The 22,893-nt window shown below is 31.5% G+C and overlaps 2 protein-coding genes and 1 long non-coding RNA gene across 5 annotated transcripts; 1 reads left to right on the top strand and 2 right to left on the bottom strand.

The window, feature by feature from the left end:
• Positions 1-206: 206 nt before the first annotated feature.
• Positions 207-3,644, bottom strand: LOC145955302 (uncharacterized). Of its 2 annotated transcripts, none has more exons than XR_014431929.1 (3): positions 2,908-3,644; positions 1,999-2,237; positions 207-1,920 (listed from the first exon to the last, which is right to left on the bottom strand). It is a non-coding gene; the product is annotated as an uncharacterized LOC145955302 (long non-coding RNA). The 2 variants fall into 2 exon arrangements; XR_014431928.1 differs by having other exon boundaries at positions 1,999-2,232; positions 2,908-3,641.
• Positions 3,645-12,477: 8,833 nt separating this feature from the next.
• LOC109816178 (uncharacterized) lies at positions 12,478-17,743 on the top strand. Of its 2 annotated transcripts, none has more exons than XM_083068417.1 (12): positions 12,478-13,055; positions 13,159-13,204; positions 13,425-13,488; positions 13,940-14,023; positions 14,202-14,318; positions 14,663-15,124; positions 15,394-15,803; positions 15,923-16,022; positions 16,120-16,179; positions 16,269-16,355; positions 16,482-16,654; positions 17,058-17,242. In XM_083068417.1, exons 1-12 carry the CDS (start codon positions 13,046-13,048, stop codon positions 17,095-17,097), a joined length of 1,653 nt encoding a protein of 550 aa, XP_082924543.1. In that variant the 5' UTR covers positions 12,478-13,045; the 3' UTR covers positions 17,098-17,242. The 2 variants fall into 2 exon arrangements, with proteins under 2 accessions (XP_082924543.1, XP_020236663.1); XM_020381074.3 differs by having other exon boundaries at positions 12,483-13,055; positions 16,526-16,654; positions 17,058-17,743.
• Positions 17,744-18,805: 1,062 nt separating this feature from the next.
• On the bottom strand, positions 18,806-19,509 carry LOC114917050 (STS14 protein). The gene has a single exon (XM_029274935.2). The coding sequence runs from the start codon at positions 19,453-19,455 to the stop codon at positions 18,940-18,942; it is 516 nt and encodes a 171-aa protein (XP_029130768.2). The 5' UTR covers positions 19,456-19,509; the 3' UTR covers positions 18,806-18,939.
• Between the last annotated feature and the right edge of the window lie 3,384 nt (positions 19,510-22,893).

Below are 22,893 nucleotides of genomic sequence, written 5' to 3'. Positions count from 1 at the left end.
GCTCCACATCTGGATACATCTTTATGTTGGCTGGAGGAGCTATCTCTTGGAAGTCTGTTAAACAGACTATTATAGCTTCATCAACCATGGTTGCGGAGTTCATTGCTTGTTTTGAGGCATCCAACCATGGGATATGGCTGCAAAATTTTATCACTAATTTACGTGTGGTTAATGGCATTGAAAGACCATTGAAAATCTATTGTGATAATAACTCTGCAGTTCTTTATTCCAATAATAATAAGAGTACAACCAAGTCAAAATTTATTGATATAAAGTTTCTGGTTGTTAAGGAAAGAGTTCAGAATAAGCAAATTTCTATAGAACATATAGGGACTAATTTTATGCTAGCTGATCCACTTACTAAGGGTTTGGTGCCTAAAGTCTTTCATGAGCACACTGCTCATATGGGTGTAATTCCTTATAGTACCTTAGTTTAGTGGGAGTCTCATTTATGTTGTGTCTTCTTTATTTTTATTTTTTCCAGATATTTGTATTATTTGGATTTTCTACAGAAATAAAGTTGATGTTTATAATTTTATTCTGAACTTGTTTTTGTGCAATATATATATGTTGCATTTTGAATGGATCTCTATAAAGAATAAAGTTTGGACCAGTTGGAAATAGACATGACTAAGATCACGTTGCATGTAATTTCTATGCCACTTATCCATATTTGATCTATGTCATTGAGTGCATACAATTGTGGTGATCATTATGGTTTAGTCACATTAGATAGTGATGAAAGCTGTAGTGGTTCCCTGTTGTTGTATGAGATGGACCAGATTGTTTAAGGGGAGTCTAAAAGTAAATAACATACGGTTGCGCGCCTAAAGATTTTTGTGATATAAATACTTAAATGAATATAAAGCCCAAGTGGGAGATTGTTAGAAATTTTATTTCTAATAATTATTGTGGGCTGCATATATTATTTGTAGTATTTATATTAGTTATTTACATTTAGTTAGGCTCAATAAAAGTGATCTAATTTTAGTGAGCATTTAGACTACCAACAGGAAAAACTGATATGGACCCAAATAAATGGAAACCAGATTCGGCCCGTTAGGGGTTAATGGGAACCCTAATAGGTTTAAAGTCATAAAGATGGTCATGGTCCCCAACATGTCAAATCAGAAACACACGTCTCTCTGTCTCCCCATCAGAAGAGTAACATCAAGTCCCATCAAGGAATTCAGTGATTTGGCTTGAGGAAGATCATTGCACCAAAAGACTATTCCGCTGCAACCTTTTGATCAACGTCAATGGATACAGGTACGTATTATTAACATTAGCTCTGTAATCTGAGACAACGGTTCTTAATATTGATTAATGGAAAATTTCTATTTGGCTTAAGAAATTTATCCCAACAATCTCCCCTCGTCTTCTTCAATCCCTCCTATTTACATGAAATGCTCTCCCTTTTTTACAATATGTTTTATACGTGTCAGGCCCGTCAAAGGAAAAAAATCTAAAAGGAGATTTAGAGTCATTTTTTGTTAATTCCTTAGGTGAAACCATAAAAACATATCTTCCATGTCCATGCGTATCTCCAGCATTAAATGGAAAAGATCTATTTTTTTTAACCAAAATCACTGCTTTCATTTCCCTATCAATTCATCTTTTTTTTTTTAAAAAAAAAAGAAAAACTTTTGTTTTGTTTTCTTATTATTCCTTCATTCATTTTTTATCCTTTTATAAACATTTTTTAGAAAACAAAATGAATCTCTATTTTCATAATTTGTCTTTCTCTCTTTTTAATTATTTTTAATATGATTTAAGATGAAATTGGGTTATTACACTCATCCCTAATGCGCTAAGAATTGGGAACATCTAACCCACTATACCATATCTCTTGATCTAGATGAGACCAATCGATGTAACTATAATGTGGAGTATTGCTCCAAGATGGAGGTTGTGATGGACCTACATGGTTAGAAGAGGCACAATATCAATAATAAATATTACTAAATTAAAATGTTGATAGAAAAAAACTGTAATTACCTGATTTGTTCATTCTGGGAGGCTCAACTTCAACATTAATTTCATCATCAGATGAGTTATCATCTCCAATTTCATCATCTTATTCAACATTATTTTCATCATCGTCACTTAAGTTTGTTGCAAAATCAACGTTTGAATCAGGATGATTTGTTGGTGGCGAAATTCTTTGCTCAAACTGATGGTCACTATTCATTACGTTTGATTGTGTCAAAACTGGAGGTTCATGTGCTTCTTCTGTTCTAGTTAATATTTGAAACGAAAAAGAAGATGTGCCAACAATATCAATATTAATATATAATTCTACCATAGTCATATGACCTTGCCGTTCAAAACTATCAAGCATGCACGCAACATCTTCATCATCTATAATTTCTCCAGCTAGATAAAAAATAGGATTCAAACAATGCAAATATCTGCAAGTGATGCTATAAATAATTTGGTTATGATGCAATTTCAACTTTGCATGAATTTTTTTCTTTAAAGATTCAAAATCCAATCCACAATTTACAAAAATTATTTTTGTGTCACCTATAAAAATGCAACCTTGCTCATTATTAATTCTACTACCATTATAATATAATAAGCAAATGAAAGACATTTTTTAAATCAAAATAAATTTTACGACACACAAAAACAATAAGAAAAATATTAAGAGATGAAATGGAGATATGAACAACAATGCAAACTTCATATACAAAGATGAAAAATGCAAACCTCATACGCTTATTTATAATGCATGCTACTATACAAAGGAAACTCATGGGAGCCACAATTATGAGACTAAAGATTCACAGAAATACACCATAAAAATCACAGGGGAGTTAAGGACAGTCACAGGATAACAAGATTCTTACAAAACGTTAAACAGGTAGACATTTTTAAACCATAACACAAAGCCAAGATTCTCACCGTACTGACTACTATCACGCTCATCCCAGAGTCGTCTTATTGCTAAGGTTCCCAGACTCTTATTACTGCCAAGATTCCCACTTTCATGGGCCAAAACAAGACAAACCAGACGTCATTTGTGATGACGTTTTAAACAAAAACCATCATTCGCAAGATGTTCACATGGATGACGTTCATTAAGAAAAATTTGTGCTACGAGACGTCTAGCATGTTGACGTCTTCTATTTGAAGAAATTTGGAAAGAAAACGTCCACCATGGTGACTTTTTCCCTTATACATGGAACCCATGCACACCACATATAACACAACATGAATGGAGGTAGCTTGTCTAAAGAAAACGTCACATATAATGACGTTTTTTGAATCCTCTCTCTCCTACATGGAAAAAACAACTCATTTTGGTAATTAATTTTTTAATTAATTTCTTTCAGTAATTTTTTTTTTTTTTTGGCTGAAAAGCCCACCATCAAAGTTAATAGAAAATTACATAATTACCCTTTATATTATTTATTTTGGATTTTATTCCAAAACTAGTGTCCGTTGGCTTCCAAAATCATTATAATTTCTATATAGTAGTTTTAATTATAAAACCAACCATATTTAGTTCTAATGAGGCAAAACAACATTGTTTTTAATTTCTATAAAATTTTTCAACCCTTTAACTTAATTTATTTTCAAGTTTACTAATAATTAACTTTCCTATATCTTAAAATTCTTCAACTTGACATCATGTTCAATGACTTACACATTTTTCCACATAGAATAGCAGCTTTCCAAATGTCTATAAGAGTAACAAAATTTCCAAATTTTTTATATATACATTTGACAGCTGTTTTAGGAGTTTTATATATTATTGGCAGTTTATATAGATCTTTCAAAAAAAATTCACAAAAATAACTATGGGATAACAAACACTATTTTATGAAGTATAAGACAGGTCCATATCTATACAAAATAACACAAAATTATGTGAGCTTTGGCAAGTCCCAAAGCAAGTCCAACATAACAAAGCCATGCAAACAACTTATATACAACAACAACAACCATTCTTAATAACAAGAGAAATTATATAAATACAGATAATAGATCAACATCTTCAACACATATTTCCACTCATCCACATTACCACATGTATATGTTTATATGAGATCCATTCCCTCACCAACAACTATAGCAAATAATAAATTTAATTACCCATCAAGATCAACAATGTCAAAGTCATTTTTTTTTTAGTTTTGGTTCTGTAATTTTTTTTTATAAATAGTCTTTTGTAAAATTTCTCTTTTTTTAATTTTTGGTCCTTGTTGTTTTATTTTAAGAATTATAATATGTTTAATTTTTATTTTAGCCCTTATATTATTCTATTAATTTCAAGTTAGTTCCTTTAAAAAATGACAGGGACTAAAAATAAATTACTCATATATTACAAGGACAAAAATGAAAAAAAAATATTAGAGGACTAAAATCAAATAATAATAACTAAAAACAAGTACTATTTAAAAAATATATATATATATATAAGAACAAAATAAAATGGCCAAAGGAGAAAGAGAAGAAAAAAGAGATAGGAAATTTTTTTTTCCTAATGTCTGAGTTTCAAGCAGTTAAGAACCTATTTTGATATAAGCATAGAAAAGTTTCTGAAAGTTTCTATATTAAAAAAACTCTTATAAACGCATATACAATAAGAATCTAGATCAAGTAACAAGGAATCTTCTAGAATGTTTCCATTTTGAGCTTCTTGATATCAATCTTTTTAGAATAAGCTTTTCAGAGAGAAGAAATAGAAATTTTGAGAAGCGGAGACAAGGAGGCCCCGGAAATAATAAAGGAAAATGAAAAGAGAAAGAAAACTATGAAGCTTAGACCAAAGAGGATCCCGATGAATTATTACAATTGATAGTGGATGCTATAAAAAGTGAATTGTGTGATGCTAATGGGTCAATTAGCAAACTAAATGTAGAATCTATTAAAATCCTACAAAATCCTACAGAATTCATTAAAATCCTGATTTAAAAGTCTTGCAGAATCCATTAAAATCCTAATTTTAAGTCTTGTAGAATCTTACAAAATTTTAAAAGTCATGAGAATCCTGCAAAGTCTTTTAAAATCCGCATGATTTTTTTTAACTAGAAAAGTCCTTTAAAATCCTAATTCAATACACCCCCTTAAGAAAAAAAAAGGAGATAAGATGACAACTTCATTCTAATTAATCTTTCACATACATTTCAATTAAATTTTTTAATTCATAAAATTAAGGGAATGGAATTACACACATTCAGCAATGGAGCATAAAAAATAAATTGAAAAAGATAAAATAATTAAGTTTATAATGCGTGATAAGATATAATTATTTTGATAACTAGTTTTATTTTTAGGAAAGTTTTAAATTTTTAATCATACTATTTAAATATTAATTATTTTTTAAATAAATTACCTTTAATTCTATTAAAGTATATATTTTTACGTCATTAATAACACTGCTTAAGTTTTTTATCTCTGGTGTAAAAATAAATTTTTTTATCGCTTATTTATTTATTTATTTATTTTATCCTTAGTATTCATTAATAACACTCCTTTCTCCGTAACACAATTAAATAAAAAATGGAGAGTTTATTTGTAATTTTTTTCATACAAAATGAAGTTTGTACGAAAATATGGAGAAAAAAATATTAAAATTTTCTATAAGTTTTCGACAATTTTAAAGATATAATCATATTTTATTTTATTTAAAATATATGTAAAAATATACCCAAAAAAAATTCCGCATACAAGAAAAATCAACAAATTAAAGTCATATTATACAAGTTTTTTTCTTCTTGTACAAAATGGACATATAAATTCCATAAATTTGATTTGAAAATGAAAAAAAAAATATATATATCATGAAAACTAAATTAATTGATTTATGAAAAGATTATTAATGCTTAAAATTATCCAAAAGTATTGATGTTTAAAATTAAGGGACACTAGTATAATATTCAAACATATATTTAAAATTAAGTATGAACCTGTTTAAATATAATTTAGAAATTTTTTTGAGAGCGTATCTACTAAAAATAAAGAAGATTATTTTTAAGTAGAAAAACTTTTAATAGCCTTTCTAGTTCTTATACTGAAACATGTTCTAAGTATTCAATATCCGTCACTCAATTATTTTTATAGTATTAAGTATTCAACAATTGTCTAATATTTATTTTTGCAAAGTTTCTATTAAAATTTTTAATTCATAAATATAAATTTTGCATAAAAACTAAATTGCCCGATCCAATTAAACAAATAATTTAAAATTTAAGAATTTCAAATTAATTTACAAACAAAATATTTAATAATAAATTAACATTATATTAAAAATTTAAGTTTGAAAATCTTATATTTTCTGTAAAATTAAAATTTTTCCATCCAAACATAACTACTGATTTTTTTTTTAGTTTAATCAAGTTTTGACGACAACCCATTTTGGATTTAGTGGCCCAACAACTTCATCTGCTTAGATTCAATTCAAGTTGCAGTTTGCAAATAAAGTGTCGATCCCCTCACCCACCCTCCCTACCATTGAAACAGTTTAGTTTAGGTTCGCCACTAAGTAATAAATAATAATGGGATTGGTAGCTCTGAATAATAACTAATATGTAACGGTTATTTTTATTTATACGTTAGATTATAGTTGTTCCTTTGGTTTGGTGGTCACATGATCACTAACTACTCAAAAGAAAGTCACTTTGATGGATTTTTTGTTTGACTTAATTAATTAGTTTTGTCCTTAGCATTATTCTATTCTTAACGAGTCACTAGACAAGCATAATTTGCTGTATTTTTTCTTGCAACGAATTGATCTAATTAACACTTGTGGAATCAGATGCTAATTGCTTTTAATAGCTAACACAATGGGCTTTTCCTCCACATGAATCAGCAATCACTATTTCTTTTCAGGAACACTTTATTCTATTTGCCTCTTTTCCTTTTAAATGTTACAATTGCCAAAAGGGAAGAGACACTATCTGCTTAAAAAGAGTTGAAAGTAGGGTAGATTATATTCTCCTACTTTGTTTATGAATAACTCAGTTCTTTTCCTTTTGCCACTTTTTTTCTTCTAACCATATATCCTAATGTTCATTTATCTCTAATGGTTGAACAACAGTTTTGTTGTCCCTTAGTTTCAATTTTAGATACATGTTGAGAACAGCTTGCACAATGATTGAGGGTAGGATTTTAGGAAACATGATGCATCATGTTACTTCCTTTGTTTTAGTCAAACGTACTTCATAGCCCATTATTCTCATGTCATGCTGCAGTCAACAATTGTCAAAAGTAATAAAACTTTTATTGCACCGATATATCATTACTGATTCATAGGGAAGGTGCATGGATACCTCATACATGCCATAAATGTAAGAATTTCACTGACCCTTTGTTTAAAGTTTGATAAGATTAATTCATCAGAATTAATTTTGAACCGTTAAGTATAATTGAGAAGTGTACTTAAACTAATTTGAACTACATACTTTAGAAGTTGTACTTTTCTTATTGTAATGTGTAAGAATTAATTTTTCAACTTCAAAATTGTATCATTTGGGTGTTTGGTGACTGCAGCTTATTTTGGAATGATATGTTTGGTGACTTGGGGGTTTCCTTAGGGTCTCGGTATTCCACCGAGAGCATTCAAGTCCACACGATACACCATAAATTTAAAGATTAAGTTTAAGTAAAAATTAAAATGACGACAATAAAGTTTGAATTAAAAATTTGTGTATATTATTCTAACTTTCATTATTATACTTATTCTAGTGGTTATATTATATAGTCCTTAATTTTCCTAAATTCTTTTAAACCGGAAAAATAAGAGAAAATTAGGACATAATTTCATGGGTAACCAACAAGAGAACTCGGAGAAAAGATCTTTCATGACAAGAAAAGTGTATACAGGGAGAAAGAAAGGAACATAGAAAGCGTTAGGAGCCAACAATGCATCTTCTTCACAAGGCTGTGACTGTGACTGAAGTTAAAGCATGTGGAAGTGGAACCACCATGGTGCCAGTCCCCTTTTGGCCAAAATCATCATATATTTATTGCAAAAGTACCCATTTGTTATTGCTAAATTTTTATGTGATCTCAATGGCTGAAAATTCATTTCAGTGCCAACTTTAACGTGGAGTAGTTTACTTTATAGTGTATTTGGTTTTGCAATGCACAACTCCAAACCCTCCTTTGTTTTCTTATTATTATTTGAAACAAATTAAATCTTTCAAACATAAATCATCTTACTATGAACTAAACTTTAATCGAAATCATTGTTGGAGAGCGATGGTTTGCTAATGCTTTAAAGTATTGCACAATATTAAATTTTTTTAGGTTTGGACCTTCAACCACTAGGTTATGACCCTTGGAGGAGGGTATATGCACCCTTTAAGATAATGGTTCTTGGACCATCTTTGGAGTGAGAGAAGTGGGGACAGTATATGAGTAGGAAAAGAGAGAGAGAGAGTGAGAGAGATGCCTTATGCTTGTAATTTACGATTGGCATTCACTGCCTTGTCTAAACGTCTTTGGATAGTTCGCCTTTTATGTCACGCAATTCGGATTCTACTTTGCCTTTCTCAAAGCCAAAAAGACGTGAAAAATAATGCACTAAAACCATTTTTTCGTAAACATTCTTTGACGATGATAAGCAGAGTAATATTTGTAACGTGAGTTTAAGTCTAATTAAACTTTAGAAAATAAGTTTATAAAGGGGAAATTACTCTCACTTATATATTTTATTGTGGTTATATCATAAACATAATTCCTATAAGATTAGGCATCTATGTTGAGATTTTTGTACCATCTCAGTTAACGGTCTCTCTTGATTTAGTAGTATGACCCATCAAAATTATAATTTTCAATAATAATATTAAAGAGAGTATTAGCAATAAAAAAAGTGTAATTAACATTTTTATTTTTTATTTTGATTATATCATTACTCAACATTTACTACATACTTGTTATGCTACTCACCACGGTTTAAATTAAAAATGGTGAACAGAAAAGACATGCAGTCACACACTGACAATGATCAGTCACAGTGTCCCTGTTCTTTCCCTCCACGTTTAGCTAATAGACACAATTGGTGGATTTAGGTGTTGCCATTACGAGGCACACTTATCAGATCAGATTCCTCACTCGTAGCAGATGCGTGATGCTGCACCAGCCAATTTCTGATTCACAGTTTTGGAAACAACAACTTTGATTTAGGCACTTCATCATGCTCTTATGATTTGAGAAACAGATATGTACTACTTTAGTATCAAAAGTCACTTTTAATTCGTTGTACGTACTCATAAAGTGACATGAAGTAGATGGATGCCCCCAGTGAGAATTTTACCAACATGCCAACAACAAAAGGCTAAAAAGATATTAAATTTTCGAATTAGTGCGTGTTTGGTTTTGATTTATAAACGTAATTTTTCTTTCTCTCTTCATGTTTACAAGTAAATTTACATGAAAATTTTAATTTATTGCTTTCCGTTAAACATGAATTTTCATGTCTCAAAACTAATGCAAACACACGCTTATAGGATGAAAAAATAAAATAAAGATAATACAAAATAATCAACAATACAATATTTTTTTTTAAATATACTATTGTTTTGTATTTTCTCTCTTTCTTTCTATCATAAGTGTATTAGAGTATATTACATATCACATTCCATTTTTTTTTGTTGTACAAAATTTATTCAAATTTATTCTTCGAATGCATTTTTTTATTGTCCAACTAACTAGCTTGTATAACTGTGTTACATGGTATACAAGGCGATCTCGTATCTCTAATTGATACAAAAACCAATTTTGATTTGCTTTTACGATGATATTCAAAACTAGGTTTGTTTCCGATATGAAAACAAACAATACTAGTTAAATATAATATGACTAAAAGAACAACGACAAAAGATCACATATTACAAGTACCACTCTTCAGAAAGGTATGCTGGCCCTCCAAGCTTCATTTGAATTTACTCACACATGAAATACTTCTAATTTGTCGTCTTTTATCAATTCATCCAAAATTGTTCACCATCTGTTCAATTAACTATCTCTGCAAGTGAAACAGCCAAATCAAAATTTTCAGATCCTATTTGGTATAGTGTTTGTGTTTGCACTCTAGTAGAAGTCTTCAATCTAGCTATAATATTTATGTTTAGCATCTATTTTACTATTTAATTAAGCATGTTCACCTAACCTAGTATTGTGTTTGATTATAAACTGATTTTATCAAAAAAATTATGGAGAATCTTGGGTGTGTGTAATGTATATAGAACTGTGAATTTAGATTCTTATCTTGCGGATGCTATGTTTTGTAATCCTCAATTAAAGAATGTTATTAGACAATTTAGACGGTTACATGGATCTAGGAAGCATGTCTGTCAGATTGATTTGAAGAAAAAAAAAATCCCCTCACTTGGTCAGAAACAAACCATTTATTACACATTATTTTTTCTTGTTTTCTTGGTGTTATGTGCCATTGAAAATGTCCTTCTGGCTTGTATGAAATTTCCACAATAAGATAAAATAGAAGTTTCATTTGTTTATTTATTGGGACCAGAATTCTCTCGACTCTGTAGTGAAGCTTAAAATATCGTATGCGTCCAAAGAAGAACCCTGCATATTTGTTTTGTTTTCACTCGGTCTATTGAGAAAATAACCTCACGAGGCTCTTAAAATTTTGTCACTTTGTCAAGTTTAAAGGATAACAAAGTTTGGATCTTAAAATACTTTGTCATTTTCCCCACAGCATAACTAATAGATAATGTTGTCTGAGCAAATAACTATTCAGCTCACTTAAGCTTACCAAAGATGTTTGCTATATGCTTTAACCGAATTGATGACTCTCAATTTCAATAAAGAAGTAGAAATTTACTTGTTATGCTTGTGATAAATATGGACAATGTGCATTTCTTATGTGCCCCTTTTTCTTTTTCTTTCCAATCTTGAAAAGTTATGAAGATAATAAGATGTGCATTAGATAACATTGCATGTGAACAAATTATACCAACAAATTCCTCCCTTTGTTATTTTCTCTCACCTATCTTCAACAATTCAGCTTTTGCTCTCCTTTTTCATTTCTCTTTTTCTCTGTCTAAGCAAGTGTGCAGCAAAAAAGAAACTTTCTCACTCCGTAGGTTAATATGACGACAAAAAGAGAAACTGGCCACCTTACCACACTCCCATCCTTTTCTTTTTGTATTGGTTTTGGTAAAGCTAGGTCAAGTCCCATTAACATATTATATTTGTGGATTCTGTGACAAACGTTAGTTTCTTTGATACTAAAGGACAATATGGGGCATCTAAGTCCCTCAGAAAACATTTAGACAAAGAGAAACCCCACAAGACCTCTATTCCTTTCAAGCATTTTTCATCCCTTTTGAGGTCTACCCTTTTTCTTTCTTGCAATTAAGCCACTGTTTTGTTACCTAGTCACTTGTTTCAATTCCTCATTATTGCTTATAATAAAATGTGAAAACTTAGGACTGCAAACAAAATGCCTTTTTCATGAATGGACATGACAAAACCTCACCGAATATGAAAGAAATCAAATCAATTTTACAGAGATTAATCCAGTGTACCTAAACAAATAAATGGTGCCACTGTTGGCACAGTCAAAATGCATGTCTTCAACCAAAAATGAACCACTATCTTATCTTCATTTCCGTTTTCATTGTTCTTGATTTTGTCGCATCAAATCAATGGGCTTAATAATTGAAGAAAATGAGACAAAGGGTGGACACCAACTCTTACCAACGAGAGCAGAAAATATTGAAAATAAGATAGCCACCTATACATGCATAAATAGGGTCATATACAGAGTCAATGCGAGAGGATACCTCAATCATCATATATGTTCCTAAAATATCTATTTTACTGAAGGAGACTTTTGGTAACTCATCTCTAAATATTATTAACAGGGGCAAAGCTTCTCGGTGACAGAGGAGTCAAAATATATATAAAAAAAATCTAAAAAGTTTTTTATTTATTTTTTAATTCAAATGAAAATAAAACTTTCTAAATCTAAAAGGAAAAAAACTAGAAATATTAAAAGATTGGCGCAAGCATTGTGCACAAAGCAAGGATACGAAATTGAAATGGGTAAATGAGATAGCTTAACATTAGGCACTTGCGAAAATGTACGTGGACTTATAATAAGTGAATGTTGTCTTTTTTTTGAGTAATCATGCTTTTTACCCAAACTCTCCTCACCACTTGGTCCTTAATGGGTTATAAGTGAGTGTTTCAATTTAATAAGTGTGTATTTGAATTAGTTGTAAATAAAGATTATTCCAATAATTGATTGTTAAATAGTTATTGTTTAAAACTGACTATTAATTAATAATCAGTTTTAAAAAATTGATTATGAGAAAATCTATTTTATGCATGATATTTATTACACTATTAATGAAAATTTATACCCCATTTATTATATACCAAAACTATACATTTTTAAGTAACATTCCGTATTATTTTCTGAGAGATATAATTTATGAGAATTTAGTTTTATAAATTAACATATTTCTACCCTTATGTTACAAACTACAAAAGAGCAAGCGTTCATCGAAGAATGAGATGTCGGCAAAACTTCATGAATATGTAACATTATATATGTATTGAGGCACTATTATATTTTCTTCTTCTCTAAGGTGACCTTGGATCTGTAGAGGCTTTACAGAGAGATTCGTTAAAAACTTTTGGTAAACGTTTTGACATTTCACACCGGTCTAAAGGCCACCCTTTACAAAAAGGCTATGAGCATAGCAAAAAACAATTAACAACGAGGGAGGTTGTCAAAAGAGAAGGGTCATTGGTCAAAAGGCTAATTAATCTTTTCTCCGCATTCGTGGGTTTGGTTTTATGCACTGCCCCATTATAGTTATGTTTATGTATGTCTAAGATGTGTTAGCATTTAGGAGCAGGCACTGCAAATGATCCCTTTTGTGAGTACTATGGAAGCTTTTCTCTGCTGAAATGCAACTAGTCAAATCAAGTCAAGTGTTGGAACTTAGTTTGTAGAATCTCTTGGCTATTTTGGTATCTGGGCTATATAGTCTTTCTGCCTTTGTGGCTCATTGCATTGTTGCTCAAGTGTTCTCTTCCTGAGTTCTTGGTTGCTATGTTCCAGGGTAGGATGGTGACCCTGTGTTGCTTTGCTTTTCAACTTTTTCTTGGGTGTTGTTGTTTGTGTATTTGGTTCACTGGAAATGACTGATTTTGAATGGCTTTTAGGCATGGGGTTTGAAGGGTTGATTCCAAGGCACAAGCGTTCAAAGAGGTCTTTTTCTTATGCTTAGCTTCTCTAGTTGCTTAAAGAGGGTTCTTTTATGTTTTCTCCGTACTTTCCGTTTCATACATCTTTAGATATATGAAACTCAAGGCTCATACCTCTTTAGAAAGGATGATAATTGGGAATTTCATGGATTCATAATAAAATACAGAACCGGACATTAACTTATTATATATATTAACTGTGTTTTACTGTTTTTATATTGCAGCTTTCCTGATAAGAAAAGAGAAGAGGATGATAATCACCTTGAGGCCTCAGATCGAACAAATCTGGTATAATCAATCACTACTTTATTTCATCGATATATTGCCCCTTCACATTTTTTCCAGCCTTTTTGACTTGGGAATTTGAAGGTGCTATTCATATAAAAAACAATGTTAACCATTTATGATGCTAAAAAATGTTAGTTTTTTCTTTTTTGTTGTTGAGGAGGGGGGGCGGGGTCTAGTTGGTATTGGTAATGTATTACAAACGCCAAGGGCAGACAGAAATTTTATAAAAAACATATTTTTTCAAATTAATGTTTGGCATGGATTAATAGAGAATGGATTTATGGAAAACACACGTTTGACAAAATTAATTCCATCTCATACAATTGTGACAATAATGGTCCAATTTAATATGATAATATCATTCTATGTGGTCCTCAGGCACGAATTACATCTAGACAGTTATTTAGAAGATTTTCACATCTAAGTATGGGTTTGATTGATCTGATTCCAGGATACAGGGTACCTCACAGAATGCGGTAAACCTAGGAAAAAACAAATGCCTATGAATGATGTTCAACATACTCTGAAGCAAGAGGTACAGCACCAGAACTGTTGATCACAATTCTTTTGGTGCATATTCTGTTGCAGCCATATTCTGCAGTTTGGTTCAATCAGTCATTTTCTTTTAATCTTGCTTCACATTTTTCTAGTGGCTCAACATACTTCTACCTGATAAGTCTAGCTACTTTTCTGTCTAAATTTTATTGTGACAGATTCTACAATTAGAGAAAAGACTACAAGACCAATTTGAGGTCAGATGCACGTTAGAGAAGGCTCTTGGATACAGACCTACATCTCTCGTTAATTCAAATAACATGATACTGCCCAAGGTGAGAACTCCAATAAATAATTTTGGGCCAACAAATGTGCATTTGCTTCTGATGTTATGATTTTTTATCCCGTTATCGCGAGAATTAATGGACTGACTTATATGTGCTTTCTTATTAAAGAAACATTGATGTTGCAAACGTACATACATTTTTTTCTTTATGCATGCTAGGATTGATGATGAAAGTTTGTGGCTCAATCTTGCCATGTATGTCTCTGCAATCATAAGATTATTTTGCCCATAAATTATTATACACTATTTAGGATTCAAGGTCTGTAACTCTGTATGATTTTCTTCTCACGTATGGCTTTGTTTGTCTTGACTTTTTTTCTTTTTTGACTCCAGCCAACGTCCGAATTGATTAAAGAAATTGCTGTGTTAGAGTTAGAAGTTGTGTATTTGGAACAATATCTTCTCTCCTTGTATCGTAAAGCATTTGATCAACAACTACCCTCTGTAGCTCCATTCATCAAGGAGGAAAGAGTAAAATCTCCAACAACACCTAGAGCAAGATTCATTGAAGTATCTAAGCCTGAAGTCTTAACCAGAAGAGGATGCTCTGCAGTAGAATCTATGGATCATGAGCCTGATACTCTACAAAAGGAATATAATGGATATGAACTTGAGACTCTGGAGAAAGAATTCAATGCACATCTGCCAGAAGGAAAGCATTTAGACTCAGGTGTATATCGATGCCACTCATCATTATCCCAGTGTACAGCATTTACAAGAGTATCTCCTCCTGAAGCAGAAAAATTAACCGAATCTCTGCGTGCTTGTCATTCCCAACCACTGTCCATGATGGAGGTAAGTCAAGCTTCATGGTAATTTCCTTTCATATGTTTTTTTTTTTGTATTTAGTATGGCTTCTAGCACGTTGAGTTGATGCAATCATACCATTCTTGATAAAATAGGTTATCCTAACTTGTTTTTTATCCTTTTAAAAGAACACATAACAGTATTCATTTTACTGTGAAGTTCTGTTATGTCCACTTTGTAAATATATCAGTGCTAGATTCAGAGAATCATCTTTTTGGAGGCCTTCTTTGGATTTTGACTCAGTTTAATCTTTACAGTATGCCCAAAATGTTGATGCTTCAACAAGAATAATCAGTCTGGCAGAACATCTGGGTACCCGAATATCTGATCATATACCAGATACACCCAATAGGCTTTCTGAGGATATGGTCAAATGTATATCAGCTATATATTGCAAACTCGCAGATCCATCTACTACTAATCCTGGTCTTTCATCTCCCAATTCATCCTTGTCTTCAGCTAGTGCATTTTCTATTGGAGATCAAGGAGATATGTGGAGTCCCGGGTTCAGGAATAATTCCTCTTTTGATGTGCGGTTAGACAATCCTTTCCACGTGGAAGGACTCAAGGAGTTTAGCGGGCCATACAGCACCATGGTTGAGGTATCATGGATTTACAGGGAAAATCAGAAATTGGGTGATACTGAGCAGTTGCTCCAGAATTTCAGGTGAGTTTATTAATATCCGGTTGAGATCATGAAGCTTTCAAGTGGAAAATACTTAGTTGTTAGTTGAATTCTTCAGTTTCTTGGAGTTATAATGGGCATGCACTTCTATATTGTTTCAGGTCACTCATTTGTCAATTAGAAGAAGTAGATCCTGGGAAGTTGAAACACGAGGAGAAGTTAGCTTTCTGGATCAACATACACAATGCTTTGGTGATGCATGTAATGGTTATACTCAAAACAATGTTGGCCTGTAATAGTTGTCCATTTCTCTCACTTGACTAATTGGGGTTATCATATGTTCTTTGGTTTCTAATAGGCATTTTTGGCTTATGGAATTCCACAAAACAACGTGAAAAGAACCTTCCTTCTTTTGAAGGTAAAATCTAAGAGTAGTAATTTTAATAGTCAATTAAAGGATGAAACTATTTAGCCTATACGCTTTTGCTGATTTGTTCAATTTTGCAGGCTGCATATAATGTTGGGGGTCATACAATGAGTGCAGACACAATACAGAACACTATACTCGGGTGCCGGATGCCACGCCCTGGACAGGTGGTGCTTACAATCCCAACCTTTCCAACATAAAATTAAAAGAGAAAAGAATGTTGTGCCATTTAGAATATCTTTTTGAAATATCTTCTCAATATGCAAAGTATTTGTTTTGTAACATTCCTACAGAGTGACTTATATGGGAACTTCTTCTTACTTGCATCCTCTTGTAGTGGTTCCGCTTGTTCTTTTCTCCAAGGACAAAATTTAGAGCTGGAGATGGACGACAAGGATACACAATCGAGCATCCTGAGCCTCTTCTACACTTTGCACTCTGTTCAGGAAACCATTCTGACCCAGCGGTACTTATTCTAATTCTTCTGTGTGTGCTTGTATGCGGTTTTTCATTAGACTTGATATTTGTTTGGGCAATTATTTTCTCCGCTGGCACATCAAATAGACAAAACATAGCACTATTAGCACATATCAGTACAACATGGAATAATTTCATTTAGACTTGTATAGTTATTATGTGCACAACATTGTTTGCACTTCCAGGAATTGCACCCTTATAAATGGTGGTTGTCATGCCTACATTTGACTATATTACTATCACATCTGGAAAAATTAAATTAGTTAGCTAATGTAGATTTTACTGTACAAGAGTTGACTACATTTTAAAAAGGTCTAGTGAATAAACATTACTTAACCATTTTTTACCTGCTTAACTTACATAGTTGCTTATCTTTTCATAAACTATGACAGGTACGTGTTTATACACCGAAGAGAGTGGCTCAAGAACTAGAAGTTGCAAAGGAAGAGTACATTCGAGCCACCTTTGGGGTACGCAAGGACCAAAAAATACTTTTACCAAAGCTTGTAGAGTCGTTCACCAAAGACTCTGGTTTGTGCCCTGCTGGTACCATGGAGATGATCCAACAGTCTCTACCTGAATCTCTAAGAAAGAATGTTAAGAAATGTGACCTTGCAAAATCCAAGAAGAGCATAGAATGGATTCCACACAACTTCACATTTCGTTATCTCATCCCCAAGGAGCTGGTAAAATAATTACTAGATAGTCTTACTTCTTACCATGGGAGACAATCTTGATCAAGTTTTAAAAAACGGTCCACAATTGCAATTGTAGTCGCATTAGTCATATTTGTTTTGCAATTTTCCATTTATCAAGGATCATACAGAAATTACAATTGGACCGCGACTGCAATTTAGAACTTCGATCTACATTGTTTTGTATTCTTTTGTACAAAGTTGACAGGGTAGCAGCAACGGCAAAATCTAATATTGGTATGTGTAGCATTTTGCATCTGTATTGTGCTTGCTATTTCATTGTTTTGTATTATCTTTAATTGATGTACTCTAATCAAAGTGTTGACATTCTGATATTAGCAGTGTAAATGATTTGTTGCCATAATCCATTGTCATTTGATCTTTTTTTTGTTTTTGGTTATAACCAGTCTGTTGTGCCTTTGTATACAGCTAAAAGTGTAAAACTAACAAAAAATATAAATTTTAGATATCCAAAAACTTATTTGCCAGGAAGGAAATAAAAAAGAGAAAAATATAAATATAATAGATGATAGGATATAATAAAAAGAAACAAAAATTAAAATAATGAATATAATTTGATGTTAAAAAAATGAGATGCCCAAAATAATCATTCCTATGAATCCTATCCAACTAACTAGAGTACTGCGCACATGAATGCGAAGCAGGTGCATTGAGATCCCCACAATTAATATTTAATAATCACATGATGCGACAGGTGTGTCAATCATAAATGGTTGCTTGTTGTCAATGTACGGTGTTTTTCTTTTTCCCTAAACTTTCAATCCCAACTGAATTATCTTCTCTATATGTTCTAATTTATTTAAAATTTTGAGAATTATTTTTAAAAATGTTATTAGATATTTCTTCGTCAACCCAAAAAAACTGAAAATTTTCATCACAAAACTGGTCAGATGAGGCAGAGAAAACTTTTCAATAGAGTCACAAGTGAGTGAGTACTGACTACAGAATAGTGAAGACTCATACACACACAAGGACACACACACGCAACATACATATAATGGCGATTAGATATTTTGGATTCAGTCGAAACAAAAAAGTCCCGCATGTGCACGTGAACTCCACAATGATTCATCGATGCCATGAACATGAAGTTAATTATCCTGACATGCAGTTGGCCAAAACCCCACAAGACACCAAAGCAATGCCTCATTTTGCTTCACCAAACTAACACACAACTTTATGACATTTTTTTGTCAGTTAAGGAAGATAATTAACCACCTAATGTAACGCTGGTTAGGGATCACTGAGATTTACCAGACTCTGCCCTCCCTCTCAAAATATTAAAATGTCAGAAGATCGAGACACGAGCGTGCATGTCAGCACGTGCGTGTGAGAGAAAGAAAACAAGATAGTATCTGTTAACCAAAAGTGTTACATACAAATCTTGAAGCAAGTTAACCAAGGACTAAGTAAGCATCAAAATATTTTTCTGGTAAATAGATTGATTTATTAATATATAGATATGAGTTTGAGTGACGTTAATTAAGTAGCATAGTTAAGAAGAGAATTAAGCATGATTGACATACACATAATAGATAAAAGATAAGAGGATGAATAATCAGTAAGGGGCTTCTCCAACGTAGTTGCCAGGGGGGGTGTAGAAACAAATGGTTAAGCTAGCATCTTCCTTGACGCACGTGGCTTGAGCGCAGCCAAGCAGAAGAGACTTCTTCCACACGACCTGCGTGTAGACGCCGCACCTGTGGTTGGGGGCGCAGGAGTTGTTGGCGTGGTTGTAGAACTGTTTCTGCTTCACCCACTCCTCCACCGCCATACGCGCCGTCACCGCCGTCCCGCGAGCCCAGAGCTGGTTGGCGCCGTACTTGCCGGCGGTTAGGCTGGCGAACTGGCAGCCCATTTTCATCCTCTGGTACCGGACCAGCCTCTCCGTCACGTTCGCCACCTGCTCGCTCCACCGCAGCGGCTGAACCCCCACCGCCGCCCTCGCCTCGTTGTGCGCCTCCAGGAACTCCCCAGCCGCCGCCGCCTCCGCCGATGATGCCACGTGGAAGGCGGCCACGGCTGCTGCCAGCAAAAACAATGCACGAGGGAATATCATTTTCTTGGTTTTCATGTGAATGTGACCCTCTCTCGCTTACTTTTCTTGTGTGCATGTGCAACTCTCATGTGGCTACATATATATACTACCAACAATCGCTACATAGTACATATGTTGTTTTCGTTACTGGTTAAGAAATTAGATAGTACAAAATAGGGTGTTCATAACTTTATTTTAACAATTGAAAAATTATATATAAAAAAAAATTAATTGTGAATAATTAAAATCATGGGATGAAAATTAAAAGTAAAATAAAAAGTGTCGACAGAGGATAATTATATTGTTATAGCAAAATGGGGAGGTTCCATAGGAGAAATTACTTATAGTTAGTTATATAGAGAAGGTGACAACACAAGGTGGGTGAAGTGATTTTTTTTTGTTTTTTGATTAATGCTGAAGTGAATGTACTTACGATGTTCAAGTGACATGTTTGAGTAAATCTGGTGAGTTATGTTAATGTTGGCACCGCAATTGAAGTTTGGTGAAGCCCATAATATCTACTAATTTGAATAATTTGGACCCTCTTCCTCTCCTACACGTGTTGCCTCCCACCATCTTCACCACATTTTACTGCCATATTCAATTAATCCAATGGTTAAGATTAAAAATTTAATAAATTGCCTAGTTTTTTTTTAAAAAAAAAAAACAATAAATTGCCTACTTTTTAGGACTAAATTGCGTAAATTTTTAGTTAGATTGGGTGTATGAATAAGCTTTTTTCTCCATCACTCCCTCTACAATATTTGATTTTGGTTGAATCTCAAAATCAAGTGCTAAATTAACCGTTGGTTATCTTTCAGTATTTGATTTACTTCCTTCTTTTTTTTTTGTGTAAGGAATTTCATGTTAGAAAAAAAAATGAAACATTGATGTTATTTACCTTTTGGCACGTGAGAGAGTTGCGTATTTTATAATTGGATTAATTATGTTTTTATATTTTAAAAATTAAAAACACATATTCTAAATTTGAGAGAAAAACAATTGTATATCCACACCGACACATACACCATCAAGTAATGAACCATGGAAACGGGGGGAATAGCTGCTGTTCCCTGATCAGGGAAATTTCACCTAATTTATATGCTAAAATTTCGGTACTGTAAAAAAAATGGTAACATTTCAGTTTATTTATTTATTTTTTTGTTGAATAGAATTTCGGTTTCATTTGCATCATCTAATATTTTTTTATGGAGGTGAAAATCTTTTTTTTTTTTTACTCAATCTCTTGTTTTACTCACTCTTCTAGTTTTTTTATACTAATTTTTCTTTTTTAATTATCATCTTTCTAAATAAGAAGCTTTTCTTTATTACTTTATTTATCTTTTTTCTTCCCTCTCCCTTATTTCAACGTCCACATTCCACAAAAATGAAGTGCATGCAGAATGCAACCAATGCCGTGGGATTTTATTTATTTATTTATATTAAAATAATTTTTAATCTTATAGTTTCATTTATTTTATTTTTTAATTTCTATAATTTAAATTATTTTTTTTATTTTTATAGTTTAAGATAAATCTTTTTATTCTTTATATTTTTAATTTTAATTTTTTTAATCCTTATCATATTTTTTTTATAATATTATTTATTTTATATTAACATGATAAATATATTAATTTAACTTTGTATGTATGATATTAAATTTATTTTGTTAAAATTATTTTAAATTAAATTTTAATTTTATGCTTATTTTACTTTCACTTACAACACTAATGTTGAAACACTTTTTTTTTTATTTTTGTAAAATTAAAAAATTTTATCATGTCAACAAAAGAAGATAATATTACAAAAAAAAAATAAGAACTAAAAAACTAAAAATTTACAAATGCGGATACTAAAAGAAATTATCTTAAATTATTTAAAAAAAATAAAAAAAATAAATAAATATAACAACTGAAATAATCTATTTTAAATTATAAAAATTAAAAAAAAAACTTTAAAATAAAAGAATTAACCATAACCTTTTTAATGTATATACAACAATGAGGAATTTAAGACTTTTTTTTTTACTTATTATCCAAAGTAACCTTGATTTTATAGTACATAGCCTAACACTAGAGAGTAGTATGAAATGAGTGGGTGAAAAGTCAGCGCATGGGTTTGCGAGCTAACTCATGTGTCATGTCTGTGGTGTACACGAACTAACATTTCATTCAATACTATCGTAGTTAATCACCGATACATCTAAATTGGAATTTTTTTCTGAAATATTTTTTTTAAAAATAAAATTACACAAATAGACCCACACTCGATTTATTTATCAAACTAAAATTGAACACTGTTCATAGTCAGAATTCGGTTCCCTGCGAACCGAATTCTGAACTGTGTTGTTGGCTACGGTGAGTGGTGTAGCTGCCAGAATTCGGTTCCGAGTTTAGGATTTAGGATTCCGGGGAATCGAATTATGAGCAACATTTTTGTTTTTTTTTTTATTAAACTGATTTTTTTAAAAAAAAAATTATAGTTTTAAAAAATATGTAATATTTAAATAATATTTATTTAATAAGTTTAAAAAAAGTAAGTTAATTTTTAAATTTAATAAATTTAAAATCTAATAAGTTATAATGTTAATATAAATATATATTTGTATAAAATATTAATATTATATATATTTAAAATAAATATTATAAAAAGTGTAAAAATGAATTATAAATATATATGTGTATAAAATATTAATAATTTTGATGATTAATAATTATAAATTATTAATAATGTTAATAAGTAATAATTTTAATATATATGTGTTTTAAAATTTATAATAATGTATAACTTTAATAACTTAGAATTATAATAATGTATAATTTTAATAATGTATAATGTTAATAATTTATAATAGTAATAATTAATAATTTAATAATTTATAATATTAATAACTTCAATATTACATTAGAGAGTGTGCATTAAAAGTAAAAATTCATAATATTAAGATAGAGTGAATTATATAAGGTTTTTAATCTCTATAATGGTGTCCAGTTCCACAACAAGGACGGCGTGTGTTGCAACCTGGGTTATGCTGTGGAGGTTGTTGCTCAGCAGGATTTAGATCATCATCATGGACTGGTTGTTGGAATGCAGATGAAGAACTACCAGGTTCATTAGCAAAATCCGGTTGGTAAAGAGATTGCATGTATGACTATGTTGAAGATGGAGTTGTAACATCTACTCCAAATAAATTTGTAAAAAAAAGTCCTCTGAAGTTGTTGCAAACTAATGTCTTTTGTCAATTATATTTTCTTGTAGCATGATGTTGTGTAGAGGATTTGATACATATTGATGAGTGTCTTCATATGACGGCAAGGAAGTCGCACCCGTTTCAAATGTTGTGAAAGTCTTTTGTTGTTGATGGGTCCTTGGATCTTGTAGTAGTTGTAGCACAAATAGGAAATTGATGGAATTGGTCATGTACCATTCCATGTATTCTCGTGTGTGAAACAACGGGCCTTGTATTGGATGACC

This window comes from Cajanus cajan, chromosome 2, assembly GCF_000230855.2.
Source record: "Cajanus cajan strain Asha chromosome 2, NIPB_CcT2T_4, whole genome shotgun sequence".
NCBI classification, from domain to species: Eukaryota; Viridiplantae; Streptophyta; class Magnoliopsida; order Fabales; family Fabaceae; genus Cajanus; species Cajanus cajan.
The sequence above is the reverse complement of the archived record's forward strand: the minus strand, read 5'-3'. Positions and strand labels throughout refer to the sequence as shown.